Raw genomic sequence first — 22,778 nt, forward strand, 5'->3', positions numbered from 1 at the left:
TTGCATCAAGGCTGCAAGACTAATACTGTTATGTTGCTGCCTCAAAAGCCCTTTGAATGGGAAGCAATGGCTCTTGCTGCCTAATGCTACCGCCAGGCTCAGAAATGCCATTTGGCCACAGTCTTGCCCAACTCTTGCAGCTCCTCCAGGGAGTCATTGTAGGCACGAAAGGCGACGCAAGTCTGGGATGAGATATACTCAAATATCAGGCAGACAAACAGCAAACGCCTCTTCTGTGTGCTCAGCCTTCTCGCTCCTAAGTTAGCTGCCACATTTGGGTGCAGCTGTGGGCCTGAGTGTGTCCAGGTTTGGAGGTGGGGGGAGAGAAGCCCCAAAGCCCCCAGCCCCATGGCCACCTACCCTCCCCAGCACCAGCAACTTATGCCTTCAAAAGTTGCATTAAAAACAAACCCTGAAAGCAAGCCTGGCATCTCTGTGCTTAGTAAAGACTTCTATCGGAAAAGCTGCTGAGCAACACAGGGGCATTTCTTTTTATTTCCCCACCACTGGGGATCTAAATGCAGAGGGCCCTTCTCCCCCTCAGGGTGAGGCAAGGTTATTCTTCCCACAACATCTCAGTGGGAGCAGGGGCCCAGTTAGGCTGGGTGACTTCTCACTGGCCAGGCTGGAAGCCCCCAGCCAAGCAGGGGGTTAATCCCAAAGCCCCTGTGACCATGTGCTTCTCCCCCGGGCTGCTGCAAGGTCACCCACAGAGGGGCTCCTCTGCAGGGCTGATGCAGGACTCCTGAGAGCGAGGAGCCATCTCTCACCTTGCTGCTTTACCTGCCCTCACACACAAACATGCTTCATTGCCAAGCAGAAATGAAGAACCCATAGAAATAGAGAACCCACCTGGGAAAAGGAGACGGCAGAGGAAGCACAGAGAGTGAGCATGAGGCATGGTGCCTAATGCATTGCTTCCCAGGTGCTGAGTTTCCATGGTGAGCTGGCAGCATCAGCACCTGAATAAAATAAATGGGGTAAGGGGACTCCTGTATGCCTCATGGCAAGCTCCTTAGCAGGACTCAGTGTCTTGGCTGTCAGCTTTAGCCCCTCAGCAAAGCAGAGTATTGCAATACAAAGTTAACACTTGGAATGGCTTGTAAATCACCAGAATTAATCAGTGTGAAAATATGGCATGGTTGACATCCAGGTCCCATTTTATCTCTGTCTCCAGGAGGTCTAGGTCAGCACCCTTGTCCAGCACATTAAGCACAGATTAAATCACTGCAGCATAATCAGATTAAGCCATTACAGTCTGTGCTCGCAATGAGCACCCACAAATTTAGGGATGCATTTCACAGAGGTGTGCAGGAGGGACCTGGGCAGGCAGCAGAGCACCAACACACCTGGCCCCACACACAGGGCTGCTGGGGGGCTGCTCGCTCGTGGGCTCAAGCCACTGCCAGGCCCAGCGACCCAGACAAGGCCTTAGCAGGGGCGAGCACTTAGGGAAGAGTTTTCTTTAGCTCACCTTCAGGGTCAGGCCTGCAAGTCTGAGCACCTCTGCTGCTCAACTCTCCTCACACACAAGAGCAAACTGAACCTGAGATGTATTGAGATCAGTCCTTAAGTGGTTAATGGTACTCAGTATCACCTCATCATCTCTCTTTTGTATCAGATGAGCATTTCATTGAGGCAATCCATTAAGTCTCAGGTGTAAAGACTCTTTCCAATTATTATTACTTTTTTTTTTTTTTTTTTTGAGAGTGACAGCTCTTCTGCTGAACTCCCTCACAGGAAGCCTCCTTTTGAAAGGTGAAGCTGTGGGGATTACAGTAATGTACTCATGGGGTTTGTGAAAATAGGATGAATGCATGTGAGTGTGATCAGAATAAATGCCTGTATATAGCACTTTGGGCTGTGATGGGAGGGGGCATGGACAGAGGAAGAAGCTGGCACGTTGTACCTCTGGCCGCGGGGCTGAACCATGGAAAATGATGCTTTTGAGTAATCTGAAGGCTCAAGATTGGAGGCTGTTTTGCCTCTCCTATAGGTTTTTCTTGGGATGGAGCTGAGTAGTAGAGTTCAGCGCTGGATTTGAACTTTCCCCAATTATATTGATTTCACTTGGCATGCTCCTCCTAATCTTTCCTCTTTCACTTCACCAGCTAAATTCAGAGAACCCTGTCTCATGCATAAAAGCTGTCAAAAGAATTACTTAGAAGTACAGGAGCTAGAAATGACTTGAACTGTAAAGCTGGCAGCCCCTAAAGAACTGCAGGGACTATCCAGCCCATCTGGTGCTCCTGTGTGAATAGCAAACATGCTTCTGACTAGTTCATAACCATGGCACATGCAAAATGCTCAATTACTGTTTCTTAGAAATACCAAATTATCTCCTGGAGTTGGAGACTGACAGTCACGTAGTCTCCATAGTGTTACGCACTGCTGAATTTCTGCTGTCTTATTCTCTGCTGTTTTGTACTGCCTGTAATTGCATTGCATTTTAATTGTTTTGCATCATCAGAGTGTCAGCCGCGGGGGCAGTGGAGGTGTTGATAGCAGTACACGTCAAATTACTACCAAAAGAGCAACCAAACAAAAAGCAGAATGGGGAGGGAGGAAGACAAATGAACTACATTGATTAAAAAAGCAGCAATCCTGAACAGAGAAGTGTCCTACTGATGTAATAAGAAAGCTGAAAGTTGTTAATAATAATGAGCACAATAACCCAGTTGCTCTTCCATCAAAAAGCACCACATCTGGAAGAATTTAAAGCACTGTTGAAAGCAGAGATGAAAAACAGTAAAATGCTCCTTGCCTGCAGAGCCCTGTTTTCCCTCCCATTTCTATTTTTTTTTGGATGGGGGAAAGTTTTTGCCTGCTGATACCTTGAGTTTTGTGGTTGCGCTGTTCAGTGCTCTTCCCCTGAGATCTACACTAGGGCTCCAAATGCTGATCTCTGCAGGTGGAGGACATTGATACACCAAGGCACTACAAATATTGAAGCCACTGCATTAGCTCTGTCACAGAAACCCTGCAATTCGAAGCAGCGAGGGATCTTTTCCTGCAGACAGGTTTGTAGTTTGCCCTCAGACAGCCCGAGATCCTGAGCTCAGGCTGCAAGTTCAAATCTCTGCAGCAGGTTTTGAAGGAAACTGCAGGGCTCAACTCTGTCTTGCTGCACCAGGAAACCGTAGCAGAAGTCATCTTTGGGCTGCCTGCAAAGCTGTGGTGGATGAGATGAAGTGGGACATGGGTGCTTTAAGACTAGCCAGGGCTGCTAGCAATGAAGACACTTGTGGGAGCAGACAGGTTTTTGCAGGTTCTCCAAGCCAACAGAAGGGGGGAAAAATAATTGTGATCTCCTCTAAAGAGAAGCCTGAGAAAACCAAACTCCTCCCTGTGGCACTACCTGGGTGGCTTGGGACAACCCAAGCCTTGGGGCAGCTGTGACAAAAGCTCCCGCGTGCAGGAATGGTCTGTAGTCAGCACCCGTGCTGGGCATCAGTCGGACAGGGGATGAGCCTCTGCTGCGGCCCTTTGCAGAGGGCAGCTCATGGGGGCTGATGAGAGCAAGCTGAGGAGATCCTTTCAGCTATGCTCGCTGAATATTTCCAGAGGATTGGTGTTTCACATTAGCTGCATTCACTGGGGTTAATTAAAGCCTATGTTTTATAGATTGCCCTCAGCTATAAACTGAAAAAAAAGCTTCAATTGGGAATCAATAGAATAATCTTTAAGCTCGTTTATTTTATTAGATATAGAGTCCTAATTTGAAGAAATTGAGGAGCCATAATTAATGGTGCTAGAAAGGTCCTGAGATGTATGTTTAGAGCCTCCTCAGAGCATTTTGCCTGTAGCCAGCCCGCATAATATGCTAGAAGTCTGCTGTGCATTAGCAGCTGAGCAGTCAGGTCAGATCAATACTCTGATGAGCGAACTCCAGGGACCTCTCCGGAGCTACAAAAATTGAAAGGCAATTCAATAGCTAGTGTGCTTTATTACTCACTCCTGGCAAAATTTAAGGGCAGGCTGCAAATAGCAGCTATGCTGCAAAGGAGCCTGACCTGGTATCACAACAGAAAAGCCAAGTCCTGAGGTCAGCAGAGAGCTGTCTGTAACCGAGGCATCCTGGAGATATTTCACATGCCCACCCTGCTTTGGAGCCCATTAAACGTGTATGCTTTAGGCCCTTCTTTCAGTCCACCGTGCATCTACGGGCAGTTCAGCAAATGGTTCCTCCCTCTTCAGTGGAGTGGAGTCTATCCTAAATTTGGGGATTTTGGAGGATGAAGAATCCAGACAATATTACAGCTTCCCAGACAGTGTCATCAACAGCAGGCTATACAGTTTTCCCATGGTGAACAAAGGTCCTTTGAGGATTTATTATTATTATTATTTAAGCACCTTTATGAGTGGTGCCATAAGCAGCCTGTAAATAGTCTTGCCCACAGACTCCTGGCCCTGCTGCCAGTGGCAGGGTCTCCTGCAGGGAGAGTTTGTTTCAGTCACTGCCAAGTCCTTTCTGAACTCACGACAATGCGGCAAAGCCCAATTTTAGCACAAATGTTATATCATGAATATAGGGCATTCCTGTGTGAACAATCATATGCCACCACTGCTCATTACTGACAATTGTTTAGGGAACTACGAGCCCAGGGGACTTCGAAGGCTGCATACATACGGTAAGAAAATCATGGACACCCACAGATCGAACCATTTGTCAAACATTACAGGAGAGCCCAGAACTGTGGCGGTAGGTCGCAGCCCTGTCATGAGGGGTGATACACCAGCGCAGACACAAAAGGGGGATTGCACTGGGCCTAAAGTGTTTCTGGGGCAGGACACTAAGGTAGACAGAGGAACTTACCATCACTGTGAGGGAAATAATGATCGGAATGATATCTGCGGTCAAATAATCAGAATAATGGATAAAAGAATGACTGGCTCATGGACAATTTACATGAGACCATCAGCCAAACGGGCAAAAATATTGAAGTAGTTACAAAAATTAATAGGCAGCTAGCAGGATTTTTAAAGGCACCTGATGCCTACCTCTTCAGCCCCTACTTTTTAGAAATAGACTTATATTTTTCTATGCTATTTTCTCATTTCTGTATCTTTTTCCTGTGAATAACGATTGAAGTATTTTTCCTTCTGGTACTTTTTCTTTTATGTGAGGCAAATAGGTTGCTGGATATAGTATCTCAGAGCAGAAAGTCAAATGTCAATACATGGCATCACAGCTTTTTTTTTTTTTTTTTGGACTGGGTCCAAAATCCCAGTGTACTGCCTGCATTTGGTCACTCACAAAATATTGCAAACCTTTTAATTGAAAAGGGTTAGGTAGTATCTAGGAAGAATTCAAGGGACCTTTTCTGCCCTTAAAGACAGTGATCAGCCTTACCATATTCCTCCCAGAGCTTGCATGCCATACTGATCAGCAATCAGGCTCGGAGCAGAAGGGCTGAAAATCTCTCTCCAGGCTATTCTCGCGGTTACTGCCTTTCCACTGAAATAATCTGTAATTTAATAATAATAATGCTAACGTTTTACAGCGACATTACAGGCCCTGCAGATAGCACTCCATCGTGATCAGCAGGCTAGCTCACACTTACTTTAGGACCAAATGTTCCCTTTCTCCTGCCCACTTGAAAAACTGGAGCAAGAGGTTTTGCCCAGAGGACCTAGAGGGCTTCTGGCCAATTGCTCCTATTTAGGAACACATCTGCCCCACTGCCCTTTAAAAACAATTCAAACCATTGCTATAGGATACTTCTAACCCTAAATGAGCGGGTATGGCTGCTGCAGAAGATTAAAGGAAATAATGATTTTAAACTAGTACAGTTCTTGAGTTCACATCTGGATGTGGAACTGTCTCTGGGCCTTCGCCACAGGCTGCTCCAGCTATGCCAGGGTATGCAATTACCACAGGTATCTTAACGATATTACTATGTTAATAGTGATGCCCTCTGCCTTATAGAGAAGGGAAGACTTCTGGTATAGTAAAGCAAAATAATAATAACCAATTACTGCTGCTTACATGGCTGCTGTTCACCCTTAAGGATGCCAAAGTACTTGATGATACAACAAACTCTACCAGCAGGATGCTGCAACTTCTGGACCAAAATATGTCTCCAAAAAACAGCAGTATCTGATAATTTAAGAAGGAAAAAAGGAGGAAAAGCTCATTTCAAGAAAAAAAAAGAAAAAGATATGCTAAATTATAAACAGACAGAAAATGATTGTTTGAATTTAAAGTAGCTTGCTGTTTGGGAACACTTTCACCAAGCAAGGTAATGGTCACATGCAAAATATTCATTCTGAAATGCAAAATCAATAGTTTTTAATGCATTATTAGCTAATCCCACTGACTTCAGATCTTTTATGAAATACCAAAACATCCAAGGTTTTTACTGTATTTCAAGAGACAGATACACTTCATGGCAGTATTGCAGTACTTCTATTAATGTCTCTGTTACGCTTGAACATCTGACTCAGATATAGATTTTTTTTTCCCCTAAGCCAAGTCTGACTGAGATGAACAGTGAAAAAACCTCCTTTCTCCTGATAAACCTGAGCCCCTCAGGCTTTACTGGTAGTAATTAATGATATCCAAAACAAAGTCTTTGCTAGCCAATTAAGTTCTTTATTCTTGAATTATAACATATAGATCAGAACCATATGTTTGACCTAAAAACTTGTTTACCTAGTAAATCATGAACTTCTAAGCAGATCCAGTAAAATTACTTCAGTGTGGGCATTCTCATTCTAAATTAAAGTGGACATCATTCACTTCTACAGTGAACTATGACAGAAACCAAAGACCACTAAATTTAGATTTAGTTAAACTCTAGTGGCAAGTGTTTTACAAATGTACTTTCACTTTCCTAGGTATCCCCAACTAGACAAGCCTCACATGTGGAGGACCAACTTTTGCTTTTGGTTTCTACTTTGGCCATGCTAGTGACTAGAAAAACTCAACTGCATCTTGCAGGCAAGTATGACACAAGGGCAGTTGAGCCGGATAGTTGGAGTTGATTTTTCTTTTTCATTTTTTCATCTACTCAAGCCATTGTGTGTAGTGCAATTTTTCTGGTGTAATAACTGAGTTCTCTCTACAGTCAGTTTGTTACCTCCTATTAAATCTAATTCCAGCCTCTCTAGCTTTGCGGAATAGCAAGTCCCAAATATTCTTCCAAAACTTTCTTTGCTTTACAGACATCCCTCAAGCATATCTCAGTCTTCTGTCCTTCATATAAACATCAGTTCCCTCCTGATCCTTCAGAAGGACAGAGGACATCATATGTTTCCTTTACCACAAACTCTGTTGCCTCAAGGGTTAAAAAGATGACAAGTTCTGCATTTCTGTTCACCACTAAAGCTACCTCTTTGCACAGCACACACTCACCCGCCAGTCACTTTTTGGTACATTTCTCAGCTTTCTGAGGAGAACTTGGTTGTCTGTCGTGCCCTTTATCATGAAAAGCCCAAACATCTTTCCTTATCATGGTGTTTTTCATTCTTCCAGTACCAAGATTTGCAGCAAGCCCTGCTCTCTCCCTGTCATCTCTTGTACTGAAGAAGAGTTTTCTGTCCTCCATTTTCCATCCGCAGCTTGTCTTCTGCAAGGCCTAATGCTCCCTCTGCTACCACAATACCCAGAATATCTAATGTCTGGCCTCAAGGCTTACCATAATGAGTTCACCCAGTGCAACAGGAATGCAGAGTAATGTCTGATATTTGTATTGGGTATGGGCAAGGAACTGCATTTGTGCAAAGAGAAAAATAAGAGCTTCTTAATAAAGAGAGTAACTTTTAATAGGCAGTTAATTTTTCTTGACACACACTGGTAGTTTCCAAACAAACTTTACACAAACAAATATATTTATTTTCATAATGTTTCTCTGCTCTTTTCTACTGTCCTTTCAGTAGGATTCAACATGCTACAATATATATATAGATATATATATTTTTTTAATTGTTATGAAAATCCACAGTGATTGCTTTTCTTCATGGGGAACTTCAGCAATCAGGAATCTGAATAGGTATAGATGCTAACTAATATATTTTAGATGTCCTGACCTTTCCAAAGTAGGCATCAAAGACTCCTCTGCTCCTGAGCAATGCAAGTGATCCAGGAATACCTGAATGAACCATAAAAGTGCAGCTGCAGCACGTAGCACAATTGTTGGTTCCCCATCTTTCACAGAGCTTCATCAAAAGTTTTTCTCGGTGCCTCTAAGACAGAGGATTAGACCCATGAAAATGGAAATTAGAGCAATGGTCCAGCATAGGGACATGAACTCTTTTCATCCTTGTGTATAAACATGAACAGATCTGCTCAATCTCTTACCAGACAGCTAGGTAAGTTTTATTAGTTAAGAGAGGGTAATTGGAGAAAGAAGATGAGAGGTTCCTCAAAAACGTAGTAGCAAAACCTTAGATTATTGTTCAGGAATTCCTGGCTCTTGGTCCTGTGCTTACACCACTAATTGTCTCCTTTTCATTTCCCAATAAATCAATGGAGCTTCTCAACAGACTACCAGAGTCAGGGGATTGAGACTGAGCAGATGCTCATGTTAATATAATTTTCAAACATTTATACTTCTAGAAAAGCAGGATACATGCAGGTAGAAGCACTACTTGATATTTTTGAAGTGCCAGCTCTGTATAAATTAGGATAGTCTGTAATTATCATTTGAAGCATTCTTTAAACTTCCAGAGTTGTTAGATAATGAACAGGAATCCCATGCATTACTCAGATCACAGGGAAGAAAGTTCGTCTGTAAAGCTGTTTATCCCATTGATTCCCACTGTGCACCACAGGTTATAGAGGAGACTATATGTATATATAGCACACATACTGCAGGGATTAGCCAAGGAACAGGTGAAAATAAACTATATTGCCTGCTACATTACAAGGACCATATTCAGCAATTCATAGAACTTCAAAGAATCTCAGTGCAAGGTATATTCCTCCCCTTCACAGAAAAAAGCACACACTTCAGCATTTCATCCAGGTATCCCCTCCTGTAAACATTTATGACAAGCAAAGTATGTGCTACAGTGAGAAGTCTCATGGAAATCACTGAATTAATTTTTGTAATGGCAATTTGCCCAGTACTGTTTCAAGGGTCAGGCCCTGTTTGCATTTTGCTACATACAATTAAAAGAACCCTATCTACCAAAAGTTCAAGAAAGTATGTTAATGTATTACCTTCTGTATGTGTAGAAAATATTTTTAATAATTACTAGCCAAACTTCACCTGTTTTTTACATTATCTTCATCCTTCTTGAAAGTTTTCCTGCTTTTACTATATGTGGAAGTAATAAATACATAAGATACACCAGTTACTAAGCCATCAAAAAAGCACATGTCATTCCAGAAGGAACAGGAGGCACTTAAGGTTTGGAAGTTAAGAGCTGGTAATTAACACAAGTGTCCTGTCTGGTTAGAAGCTTCAGCTGCTCCACATTTCCTGTGAAACTGCAGCTTTGCTGGGAAGTTCTTGCACACAGTCATAAAACAGGCTGCTTCACATCTGAAATGACAACAACATCTCAAGATTATTGTTCCAGGAAAGGTTATTTAGGACCATAATAGTAAGTTGAAATGAATAACAGAGTAAATCCAACATGGAATAGACATCAAGGAGTAAATCCATTGTCCAGGACAATGTCCTACATTCACAGAACCAGAGCCAGCTCCGAGGTTTTGAGTAATGTAGGGTAAAATTGCATTTTGCTGCTCCGGTTCAAGGGGCAAAGTAGCTTATTTTGTCCTTACTGTTGGCATCAGGAAAACTCAGTCTGGGGACAAGGGCAGCGTGTGTTCTAGGGGAAACAAGAACGGGCTGAAAAGGTCAGAGATGTTTTGCAAAAGGGACTTTCCACATTTATGGTCAACCAGATCTCTCTCAGTGGAGGCTGATGGGACCCATTCTAGGAGGGCTTCATCCTAAAATGATGGTACAAGGTTGTGCTTAGCCTGGGCCCAACACAGCTGCCTCAGCTCATGCCCAGGCCCACCCCAACATATGCTCTGACACCTCCTTCCTCAGGCCATCCTTCTTGTCTGCTTTTCCCCTTTACCCTGCTCAGGCAGGACCCTTCCTGCAGACCAGCCCTTTCCCAGAGTCACTGCCTCCTCATCTTCCTTCTCCCTCCTTCAACAAAGGACCCCATTTGCTGGGAAAGCTTCATACATGAAGGAAGATGCAAAACCTACTTTTCAAACAGCGGCCTTCGTAGGTGCTCTGACAGTCCCTGCCCTCGCACACGTAAAAATATAGGCCAACACCTGCCAGTTCTGCATGCTAGCAATCAAGAATTTTAAGCTATAAGAAAGCACCCCAATAAAAGTGCTTGAATTTGCATAATGTGGAATGAACACAGACTTTTCAGGAAACCAAAGAAGGCTGAATACTTCTGGGTATCAAGTTTCTTTTTATGGGCAACGGCCTTAAAAAAATCTGTTACTTCTTGCGCATACAAAAGGTAAATGACCTCAGGAATTACAACCAGGAAATGAATGCTTAGGAGTCAAAGCTAAAAAGCTATGTCCATAAAGGTCTGCCTCTGCAAGGTGACAGGTTCTTCAGTTGCTGCTGACTTCATTAGCCTCAGTTTATCTGGAATTCTTGTTCGTGATGGTTTGCTCAAGCCGAACTTTTTTTAAGCCATTGCCACTTGAGGCTGCCACCAACTGAAGTCACTGTTTTCTCTTATAGGGCTTTTTTGTTTGAGTATTTTTAGGTCTTTTCTTTAGTTACATGGCAAAATACTGAGATTAACAAATATTAACTTTACAGGAAGCAAGATGAAAATAATAAACTTACGTATTTATTGCTGACGTGTGAAGAAGAATCATCACGTTGTCGAGTTTTATTCTTCCCCTGAGATGAGTGCTCTCCTAAGAAACAGAAAATACATTTTGGGTCAGTTAAATATATAAAGAGAAGACAAATGAGTCTAGCAGGAACACATCACAGACCACTGTACAAACTAGCCAGTCTCCTTGTCAGACCTACTTAACAGGCAAAATCTATCCACACAAAAGATTTTCACTACTCTCTTGTAGTTTATAGCTTATTCCCTGTGTAATTTGCTCTCAGACGGTGGGGTACTACCAAGAATTACTTCCAAGTGGGTTCTGAAAAGGTTAGAAAAAGCCTAAGACTTTTAAATTAATTTTAAGCTATGATTATAGCATTAAATTATAAAAAGAAGAAGATACATCTATAAAATCAAATTTTTCTGATATCACTGACAGTAGCTCAGTTCCTCCAAAGTAGGAAAATGACCATTTAACAACTTCAGTAAGTAATTGCAGACAGCTCTCACTCCTCCTTCCCTGGAGAAGCTGAGCTACTGCCAGCAAATACACGCAGACAAATACGCCTCCAGATGAGGACATGTTTACAGTTGTCCTGTTTCCAAGCCTACGTACCAGTAACATCAGTGGGATTGCTTTGCATCATAGATTCTGGCACAGAGATGAAAAGGGAATTACGGCCCCAGATGGGACAGAGCCCCATTTAAACAGACATTAGCTTAGTGAAACCCAAATACACTCAGGAAAAAGCCTGCTGCCCCTCTGCTCACCTGTGAAAAATAATTTAATTCCCAGTACATACAAGAGATGCAAGAAAGTGAAGAGATGTACTAAATTCTAGTAGAAGTGAATTTGTAATAAATAGCTTGCATATGATACATAGCCTGGGGTTGAAAAATTGTAAAACAAATTAGGATTACAACAAATTCACTGATTAGGCATTTAACTAATTAGCAGTCATATTAAATAGTTGCACTCCACTTAGAAGAAAATAGAAAAGAGTAGTCAGTGATTTTCAGGCAGCTTTTCTTGGCAGCAATCCGTGCTCTTTAATTTAGTGCAGCCTTTCAGAGATGAGTAGAAAACTTTGTATCCAATGGGATTCTATGAGAAACACTGAAAATGGTTTAACAATAATGTGCTGAAATTGTTTTCACTTCCAAGTGTTCAATTTGGATAAAATTATTTCAGAAACATTATAAAAATGTTGCCAACTTAGTGCTTGAGAAGTTTTGATGATGTTAAATTTCAGCTGAAAAACCCCTCAGCAATTACTTCAACAATTCACTATATAAATTTAGAGAGAAAAGGAAAGCAACTTTTTCTGGCAGAAAAAAATGAAATATTTCAACAAGATTGACACATTTTTGGTAAGTTTTTGTTAGATAAAAATTTTGTTTTTAAAAGGTAAAAAAAGTCAACCAGTTCAAATTCTTGTATAATTTTATATTAACAAACCAATTCGATTTTCAACAATCGTCCTCATTTTTTATTTTCCTTTTCTTTCCTCTGCATATTTTAACCCTCCTTGCTTCTAGATACTTGTTCAATATAAAGAAATAAGTGCTTCAATGGGATGTAAAGGGGGGAAATTTTAAAAAATGTAGGAGAAATTTACTGAAAAATATATTACTGTGAAGAAGAGAAAACTTCGATAATTGCAGAAAATACCAATATTTTGTTATCTGTTCCACTCTCAGTGGGTAACTCTGAGCTAGAAAGGAGGCAGACTTGCATACAAGATCCATACTTTTTACCACAGAAAAATAACACTTCCAAGGACACGCTCCAAAGCCAGTGCAGCTCCCTGGATAACTTCCCATTGACTTCCCAAAGCCAACAGGCTTGGGATCAGATTATAAAATGGATGAGGTCATGCTTGCTACAGAGAGCAGACTGCTTGGTCCATACCTACCGGCAGCTGTGGTGTTATAATAGTGGTGAATTTGCCTTATTGCCGGACCAGAGAACACAGCATACACCGATAGATAGTCACGCTCCCTGCCAGGAGTTCCTGGTGCTATATACATAACCCATGGAAATATCAAACTGCCTTAAAATATTGCTGGGTGTCAATGTCCCCTAGTAATATCAGTGACTGTCTGATGAGAGCTTGATGTAAAGGGTTAAATAGCTCTATGCTGTTTTGTCACTGTTGCCTGTGCTCCCAAGAGAGCAGGCGTGTGGCAAGAACTCTGGAATAAAACAAAGTTATTGCTGCTCTATGATTGCTAATGCATTTGAAGACATTAGCATTACAGAGTCTATAGTCATTAGTGCCAACTAACAGTTCAGTGATGAAGACAAAATGTTTATATTCCGGAGAAGAAATGGGCACACAGGCGCTCTCTGATCAGGAGTAAAGAGGGTAATGAATTGCTTTAGGTACAGAACTGCAGTACACCTTGAAACTGCACAGAGTTGTCTAGATCAGTTTTAAAATCTGATGGCTCAGCAGTTTGATGCTGTGCTAAATATCCAGCTGCAAAACACAGAGCAAATTCAGAACATTCAGGTTAGTTGCAAGTGTGAAGACATTTTTATCAATTTCAAAATAGCCTTAACTGACACAAACAAATTCCAAGACTGTAAAAAAACACACACCCCTCCCTCAAACCATCATTCCCTAAAAACAATGGATTAGAGATTGTTTCCCATACGGGAAACTAAAAACAAATACTTGTGTTTAGTGTTTTGTTAGAACAGGTGATATTTTAATTGACTGAAGGAATTCTTTAGCACTGAACTGTGTGACCAATGGAGAAAACGTGCCTTGCCTAAAATCTCTAAATTTCCAATATTTCCACATGCAGTGGTGGTACTCAACCAGTCTAGACAGATTACCTGCACACTTTGAAGACTGCAGTTGAGGGAGAAAGGGTATAGTTACATAAAATATACTAACAATAGCAAAAGAACTGGACAGCAAAATCCGTGAAAATTTGTCTTTTGTTGATTCTGGATTGTGCATTCAGGGGAGGATGAACACCTAAAACTCTAGCAGTGCACACTAGTAGATGAAAGATATCAAGACAGACTGGAACCATCAGCTTCTCCCAATCTAGTTGTACAGCATCTAGCATAAAGGTAGCCTAGTGTCAGTTGATTCAATTTTATAGGTACTACTGCAATAATTTTCTGATAATATGTGGAAAACTCATTGCGAGCCTCTCTACTCTGTTAAAGTAATTGAGTAAACTGTGAAAAGTGGGAGATTAGGGAACTGGTAAAAATTATTTGGCACAGTTAACCAAGCGCTGACAACTGCGCAGCTGTAAGTGCAATGTGACCCCTTTTACCTGTGGTCCTGCCTTGTGACACCTCTCCTGTTGGATTAGGAGTTGTGAGCTCATATAGATTAGCAGAGGGCAGTGAGAAGCCAACCTCATATAAATCACGCACTTCTACAAAAACTGAAAGAAATGATGCACAGTTTGAGAAAGAGGCCTTAGGTAGAGTATTTGGAAAATGAAATTATACTAATACTGACATGGAAATTATATTTGACAAGTGGTTGTAAACCCTTCTATTAACCTTTTATTGTTCCTCTCATCCCCCAATGTTGCATCTATCTGTTGATTTTTGTCTGAAATTGGATTGTAAACACAAAGACACAGGCACAACGAAGTCTCTGAACATTACTGTAATACAGCACAGACAGATCTATAGTTAAACTATCTTACTGCCACAGGATGTTGTAGATGCCAGAAGGGATAAAACAAATTCATGGAAGTAAAAACCACTGAGGACTATTAAGCACAAGAGCTACAGCCTTGGATTCAGGAAGTCTCCAAGGCATAGATTGCTGGAAGGGTACAGTGGAGGATGTATTCCTGTACATCTTCCCTAGTTTTTATTCTTCCCTTGACATCTCCTGCTGGCCATTGTCAGTATACCTCCTTAGTTTCAATTTGAAAAGAGACAGTGCTCTAGCAACTCCTGTAGTACAGCATTGGTCTTTCATTTGAACAGCATCTGATTGTGGCACTCATTAAACACTTCTTTTGGAGCCTGATACCAGGCTCACCACCAAAGTTAGTTGGCAGTCTGGCACTGGACACAATCTGATACACACCGCATGCATCCTCCTGTGAGAAGTTGTCATCCTTTAAGAGGATGAGGATGGGGAAGTTGTAATAGGAAAATTTTGTATTCATAGCTCTTGATCCTTCAACATACTTGTTTAAAGGGCCTGGGAAGTAGACTGAGTACACAGAGGACTCTGCAAAGTTACAAGGGTTAACTGGGAAAGCAATAGTACATTAATGAAAATGCAAGACTTAATGATAAATTAAACTTTCACTTGTGCAGTAATGGACTTGGAGAGTGGTATACATTGCACTCACAAATATACTAATTTCTGAATATTAATGTTGCATCCCAGTGCTAGTCTATGTGATTAACTAAGGGGCTTATAACCAGCTGAAATTAGAGACTGAATAAGAGGAATTCTGAAACTCTGAAACAAACATTTTTTTGTCTCACCTTTGTAGCAGGCTGTTGAATTAATCTCACTTTTTAAAAATTGTTATTTTTCCCATTTGATTCAGAAGCTGAATGTATTATTCAGAATACACATACACCGCAGAGCATGACAATAAAAATACGAGAGTTAACAGGTCATATTGTTATAAGTACAGAAAGTCTTTGACCTGGACAAAGGCCTCTCTGAGTTTAGTGGGAAAGCTGGAAGAAGGAGGACATAAGAAATTGGCTTTGACATAAAAGTAGGTTGTACTGCATCTCAGATTACAGTGTCTATAACAAAAAATAAGTTGTACTGTTACTTCACGGTAATATCTGCTGCTGAGAAATTGCTCATAAGTGCCAATCTGGTTTGGAACAAAGAATTACCATAAGTCTTTCACTCTGAAGAAAATGATTGCAGAGACTTGGGTTTTATAAAAGTATAAAACTACCTCTGTAGACAGATGGGATCTAAAGGTTTATCTTTTACAATACTGAAATAAAAGAAGGAGGGGAGCATTAGAGATGCTCGAAAGCAGCAGTGAGCAGGACCCAACACCTGCACGCATTGGCTGAGGTTAGTGTGATCCGTGGGGTCCCGAACTGGTGATGCGCTGCAGCGCTCCCCTGCCACACCAGCCACCTGTGACCCCTGTGAGATGCCTGCAAATAGCTTCTTACCACCACCAGCAGGACAGAGGGATCTGTACAGCTCACCACGTCAGAGAGAGGGCATAAAGAAATGCTCAGATGAAGGATAGGAAGACAATTGCTGCTGAATGGCCAGCAGGAAGATAGGAGGTGATCCTCCCCAGGGGGGGATATCTCAGAAAGCAGCAGGCTGGGAAGTCTGCTAATGCTCCACTGACGCAAACTTCATCTGACCCTCAGCAGTCTCTGATTTTAAGAGGCTGCTTTAAAAACTCTTGCAAATATACACAGCTCACAAACTGAATTAGAAATATAACCGCAGGGACAGAAGGCAGCATGTGCTATTTAATATTTTGACTACAGTTTTGACCAAAAAGTCTCAGTCACAAGTGTGTACAGTCAGATCTTTGTGGTGCAAATAAACACAAAACAGAATCCAGCCATGGACTGCAAAAAGCAGAGAAAATTTATTCTTCAGTTTCTATGAAGAAAGAAACCACAACTTCAGGCCATTATACAACAAAAGGTTAAAAAAAGTGGAGGATGAGAAATAAGAAAGAAAATGAAAGCGAAGCAAGTACTTGATCTATCTCTTTGTTGCGAGGGGATCCTTTTCTAGGAAGCAGCTTCTAGGTTTTCTACCTGCAGGGAAAAAAATAGGACACTGAAAGTACAGCTCATAATAGAAAAAAGAAATAATCAATGCTATAGCCTCAAATTAGTAGGAACATCAGCTCTTACCACTTCTAAGCACATAGCATAACAGCAGACTGCTCTCGGCTGCAAGCAAAAGGAGGAGGGAAGGGAATCTTCAGTGACAGAGGGCCTCACCTAGAGACCTGGCTTCTTTGCCTGATCCTAGATGCATCCATTCAGATCCTAGACAAAATCAAAGGAGAAAAAGATGAAACTACTAATGTATGTTGAAAAGCATCATGGCCCACTGTGGAACCATGCCCTATATAGCTGCACTCCCTCTGGCAGGAGCAAGTTTCCATGGGTTGAGCCCCAAATGGGTTAAAAAAAATAAGCCAAGAATGCAAAGTTTTCTTACCTCCTTAAACACCATTGTCCATGCTCAGATGTGCTCAGTGTAATAGAAACCAGGCCTGTTGATACCAGGGGGAATAATCCTTGGTCACAGCTCCAGATTTGTCCTATTCTATCATAGACAAAGCTATGGTTTGATGTGTGAAACAGGATAATTAACAGTCTCAGCATCAGGAGATTCATGGAAAGTGGTGATCAAGGTACCATCATTCAACCAAATCACTTCAGAAAACCACAGGATTAATCAGGTTCAAAACCCAGCTACACAGACGAATCTTCTTGTCAAGGTGCTAAAGTTCATGTGCACTCCGATGGCCGAGGCAAGTTCTTGTGCTGAATGAGAACAAGAGTTCTTTCTGTTCTGTGATGATTTTGGTGCTTGGTCACTATGTACTGTACAGTTGTCATCAGCTCTGACATCAAGTACTAGAAATCTTCGAAGCCTGTGCAGAGAAGGCTTCAGAAATTCAGAGAGTGCAGAAGAATGTCATGAACTGCTGCAGGCACATACTAAGGTCATCTCAAAAGTGACTGAAGTTATGGGGTCAAAATAATCTATGTTATGAACTTCCACTTATCTTCAAGGCAGGTAGGTTGTCTTGTGCAAGGGACACAACCAAGAAACATGTTAGGAAAATCTACAGGCTGGAAGTAGGTTCAATTGAAGCAGCAGACAACAGATCTAAGATTATTACCACTGTTAATGAAAAGCAATTTGTGGAAGAAATAGGGGGTATATGGGGAATGCTGGTTGTTCTGTCCTTGGTTCATACTGTTTGTGCTATGCTGCTGTCTCAGAGTGCAGAGATTCACTGGTCCCTTTCTCCAATTTGCTTAGAGCAAGTGAAGGGTGTCTAAGACACGACAAGACAGGTCTCTTCTCAAATACCCATGTTTGCCTAATACATTTTCCCACCTTTGTTCAGTAGCAACATTTGAATTTTCATTTGTGTCCACAGAGGGTGTCTTGGGAAGCCCTAATGCAGACACGTACCATGGACCACCTCTCAAGCCACCTTCCACTCCACATGCCTCACCAAAATCTAAGTCACATAAGCTTTGACCCACTTTTAATATCCTTCCAGCAAATTCAGTGCACAACCTATAATTCCCGTACAAGCCAAGTAAGCCTTATTCCACCTTGTCATCTCAAATGAGCACACATTGGTTAGAAAACATACCCTTATGAATCACCTCACACTTAGGTATCAGAATTACACCTAAACTTTGAAATATTATGTCATCTGCCACATTCCTATGAAATTTTACATCAAATATCGAACTGGTGTGCTACTATGAAGACCCTTGATACATTTTACCTGATCTAGAACGAGTATTCCAGGCAAGTACCATAATAGAAAATTGTCAAATTATTATTTAGGTGTCAATATTTCTATCATTCATCATTCACATTTATGGAGTGGCCTTACCCCAATTTCTTTTCCTCAACCTTTCTGTTACTGAGGAATTTCTGTCTCTCAATTTATTTTGTTTATGTACTGAAAGACTGCTCAATACCCACACTGTTTTCCAGGGAAATATGCAAGAACCATTACAGCAAAAGCTAGATATGTTTTCAGGTTAGGCATACTTTATCAATAACATTACGGTTGATGAATGTGTTGACCTCTTAGTTATTGTGTAAAAACCTTCATCATACATCCTCGGCAAACATATCTACCACTGAAGAGCCAAACATGCAGTTCTGCGGGTTATACTGAATCCCAAATAAGAAATACTTTTGTGGGTAGACTTTCTAGAGCTCAGTATTTATTCCTTTTAGGAAGAATCACCTAAACTTGCCCACATAGTAAACATGGAATGGCTGCAGTAAGCTCTGCATTTGCACATTAGTGCAAAACCTTTGAGACAATTCAGTATACAAGTTCTTTATCCAAGTTCAGTATTCCCTGTAAGCTGCACAAAGGGGTGCTTATCTTGCATCAGGTGTTGCAGTTCACTGGCAAACATGTCCGAGAAATTCAGTGTTTAGTTTTGTCTGTTTGCTTTTTATTTTACATCAGTTCTTAACCAGTGGTGCCCTAGAGCTCATGGCCATTGGCAACTCCACCGTTCAAAGAAGAGTTTTAAAAATTGAAGAATATTAGAACTCAGTTTTACCTAGTGTTCTTGGTGATATGTCTCCATTAGTAATTACCACGTTACTCCAGCCTTAATCAAACACTGTTATTTTCCCGTGTTCTTTCATGTTAATTGTAGGTATTTTGTAATAATATTCTTGATTATATCATCAGATTTAATTCAGCTATGCTTCTGAAAAAAGGACAGTCTTTTTCTTTTAATTTATAGTCAGAACCCGATGTTAGCAGTCCTAAAATAGGATCCTCAGTAGTCAATAGGTAGAAACAGACACCTCCATAGGTCAGCTCCTTTCAGTTCAAGATACGTGTCTAAGATAGATGGGGTAAATTGCCCTTTGAAAATATGTGTCTGTTTCAATTGACTACATGCGGCTGGCTTAGCTTTTAGATAGATAAATTAAGGTGAGATTAAACCCACCGTAACCTTTGATCAAGATATGTCATGCATATCATGACACAGGTAGGTTTTCTAGGTTGCATACTTTAACAGAGTTGTTCATTGTATCCTTATTTGTTTTGTATATATATTTTACACATTTTTTGAAGCAGATATAAAATCCCCACATTTTATGTTTGCAATAATACAAGTAAAAAGTAGAAAATATGAAGTATATTTATAATAAAGTTTAATTAGCATGCATGTCAAAGCAGAATTTTTTGTTATGCGCATGCTTGACTGAGCAACTGAGCAGCTCTGTTTATACTGAGAGGATGATGTAGGCAGGTCCATAAAGTTAAGACTCTTCATAAGAACTTTCTTGTTCTAGCCTAAACCTTTTGTAATTTTGTTTGTATGTATAATCAAAGGTGGCTATAACATACACTTTCTAAATGCTTGGACTATGAATTCACTTTTTAATTGAGTTGGCTTTTATGTGTCTAAAAAGAGAAAAAAAAGAACACATGTAAACTTTTTACACAGTGTAATTGTTTTCAGTAGCTGTAACAGTGATCACATCAGGCAGACATTTCCCATGTTCCTGTGTATCTGTACTGTTAAGAAATGCTTGCCTTTATGCCTGAACTTTTAATGAAAAAAAGTAAATCTTATTCAAATGGATAGGCATCCTAAAACACTTGAAAATACTTGAATGAGTAAGGAGTATTTTTGTAAGGAAACAGACCCTCCTTCCGGAGTGCTTTTAATTTAAGAAGTAAAGTGTCTTTAAAAACCTGGGGAAAAAAATGGACTTCAATTTCCATGAAATTGAATTTAATTTTGAAACATATAAAGATGTAAAAATTCAAGAGAAAATGACAGCTGGTTTAAATATGAATTGTATTAATGAGATGAGGGCAAGAATCTTATCTTCTAAGTGGTTATGACTCATATCTTCCAATTATAGCATTCATACATCATACTTCAGTAAAAAAGAATATCAAGCATCCTCTAGATGGAAGAAATTCATTTGTGAACCAGTAGCTGTTTAATAGGTGTCAGACCTCATCTTGTGAAAAACCAGTGCGCCTGAGTCTTTTCTCACTTATGCTGATGCAAAACACAAATAACTCCACTGCTGTCCATGAAGTAACTTTACTGTTGAAACTTGTGTGAGGGGAGAATCAATGCAAGAATGCCTAGGAATCCTGCTCTCTAACTTCAATCAGCTTTTAAAAGAATTACTGTGATTTTAATGTAAACATACACACAACTCCATACCCCTTAAAATAGAGCTACAAGTTCATTCCCAAAGAAATATATACAGAGACATCCCAAATAACAAAGCTCTGAAATGCAGTCTCTTACTTGCCAAAGTCTAGTTTGCATTTGCTCTGCAGCAGTGGGAAGAATCAGCCAGCCTGTGATGGACCACAGCTTTCTCCTCCTCCCTAGCATTACAGCGTGCCGCTCCGTGCGAGCAAGGCAGCAGAGACTGGAGACGACACCCTTCAGTTGCAAGGGCTGCCTGAGCTGACCTGAGGGTCTTTTGAATTGTGCAAAAGCTTCTGGGAGCTGCAGAGAAGCCTGTAAGTGCAGACTGTACTTCTCCTACATGTATAGGATAGTTCAAATCAACTATTGCATTTCAGAGGATTCCCAAGAATTTAGAGGAAGGGGAGAGCAGCTACCAGACAAACTCTGAAATGTCACTGGGGAAGCAGACAGCCAAAAACCTTAGAAAGATGGATAAAGTAAGAAGCCTTTTTCCTGGAGGACTTCTACGGATGAAAGATGGCAGCAGGAACAAGAGTGGAAGCTACAAGGCTAAGAGAGGGAATTGCAATGGGTGAGGGAGGAAGTTTCACCACAAGAAGATCTGCCTTGGCACATTTGACTTTTCTAGTTGAAGGGCTGGGAATCAGATTAGGCAGAGTTTTGGTCTGCTTCAGTCCCATTTTGTTCTACCCTATTTCTTGCAGGACCTATTGCTGCCTCCATCTCTTAGCTTAGATTGATGAGATTTTAATTTCTTTTGTGCACATTATCTATAACCTCTATTTCTTCCTTTAGTTTTATTACACACATACTTTGCAAGAAACTAGATCAGCTAAGTACAGAACAGAGGAATCTGTAAAAAGAGGAGGATTTTGAATATAAGGGATGGCTGGCTGCAGAGCTGGCTGAACGTGGTAAACACCAGTTCCAGCAGACGGCTGTTTACATACAGCACTGGCTCCCAGACGTTTTGGCCAGTGGAGTATTATCAGTCAGACAAGCAGCTTGTCCAGATCTAGCTCATAAATATCATGGTCACTGTTACTCCCAAACGTGCCTAGCAGCAGGTCACTTACAATCAATGATTTAAAAACACGATTTTCCCTAAAACTGTCACAATTCTCACTCCCTAATCCAAGTATCACACCGTGCAGCTGTACTGCAGCTTCACATCCTCCCAGTCGTGGGATTTATACTGTAGAGGAATCCTTTGCAGTGACTTTGACCTGACAGGAACTGAAGATGGTTTTACTATTGGAATTGACATCTCCAAACTCCTCCTCTGTGGGTACACACACACACACACACACACACGTGCACGTGCAGAACACTCACCAGTCTCAACAGAAGTTGTCTTTACGGAAAGAAGTTTTACACCTTCTTTATCTGATTGGGCCCTGTTGAAGTCAAAAGACATTTAAGCAGAGAGTCAGCATGCAGCTCTGGTATGTCAGTCAGTTAAACAAAACTCTAAGATTACAATGAGGAGATAGCATCTATGCCAGTGCACTCCGGCATGCTGAAAAGCACTATGGGCTTGAATTGGGCTTTGCATAGGATCGTGTGTAGGACTCATTGCTGGAAAAGACCATATACCAGTATCTCTGAAAAGACCTTTCTCTTGAAATATGTAATAAATCAACTTGCATGACTCCAGATGCAATCTAATGCTCCTCAGCAGAAGTACACCTGTGGGGAAAGAGGGGGTCATCTTTCCCCTCTGTCAATACAATGCTCCTAGTCATGCTGAAATGAAAGAAGGATCTCTTCAGGTGTCCAGGGAATCTGGTCACCAGCTCAAATTTCGGTTTTGGTCATACAAAACACAGAGACCGCAGCCAGACTCAGTGGCCTCAAGCACAGTAAGAATTTCTAATGAATCTGTTGCAGTTTCACTCTCTTGAAACTCCTTATGCTAATACCATTTTAGCTGAGCCTGTGCAAATGGGCAGGTGTAAAGAAAATGGGACAGCGTAGAGAAAATGTGACATAAGAATATGAAACAATAGTGAATATGAGAAAAAGAAAAAAAAATCCAGAATAAAAAGCAGTCAAGAAAGAGAAAACT

The 22,778-nt window shown here is 41.0% G+C and overlaps 1 protein-coding gene across 1 annotated transcript in view; it reads right to left on the bottom strand.

The window, feature by feature from the left end:
- Positions 1-8,959: 8,959 nt before the first annotated feature.
- EMCN (endomucin) overlaps positions 8,960-22,778 on the bottom strand; it is a 54,545-nt gene continuing 40,726 nt past the window's right edge. Inside the window, exons 10-12 of the mRNA XM_013951923.2 lie at positions 22,046-22,107; positions 10,788-10,861; positions 8,960-9,491 (exon numbers count right to left, since the gene is read on the bottom strand). Coding sequence (XP_013807377.1) covers positions 9,486-9,491; positions 10,788-10,861; positions 22,046-22,107 — 142 coding nt within the window. The 3' untranslated portion in view covers positions 8,960-9,485. The remainder of the gene's footprint in view (positions 9,492-10,787; positions 10,862-22,045; positions 22,108-22,778) is intronic.

The sequence above is a fragment of the Apteryx mantelli genome, chromosome 5, assembly GCF_036417845.1.
Source record: "Apteryx mantelli isolate bAptMan1 chromosome 5, bAptMan1.hap1, whole genome shotgun sequence".
Lineage (NCBI taxonomy): Eukaryota > Metazoa > Chordata > Aves > Apterygiformes > Apterygidae > Apteryx > Apteryx mantelli.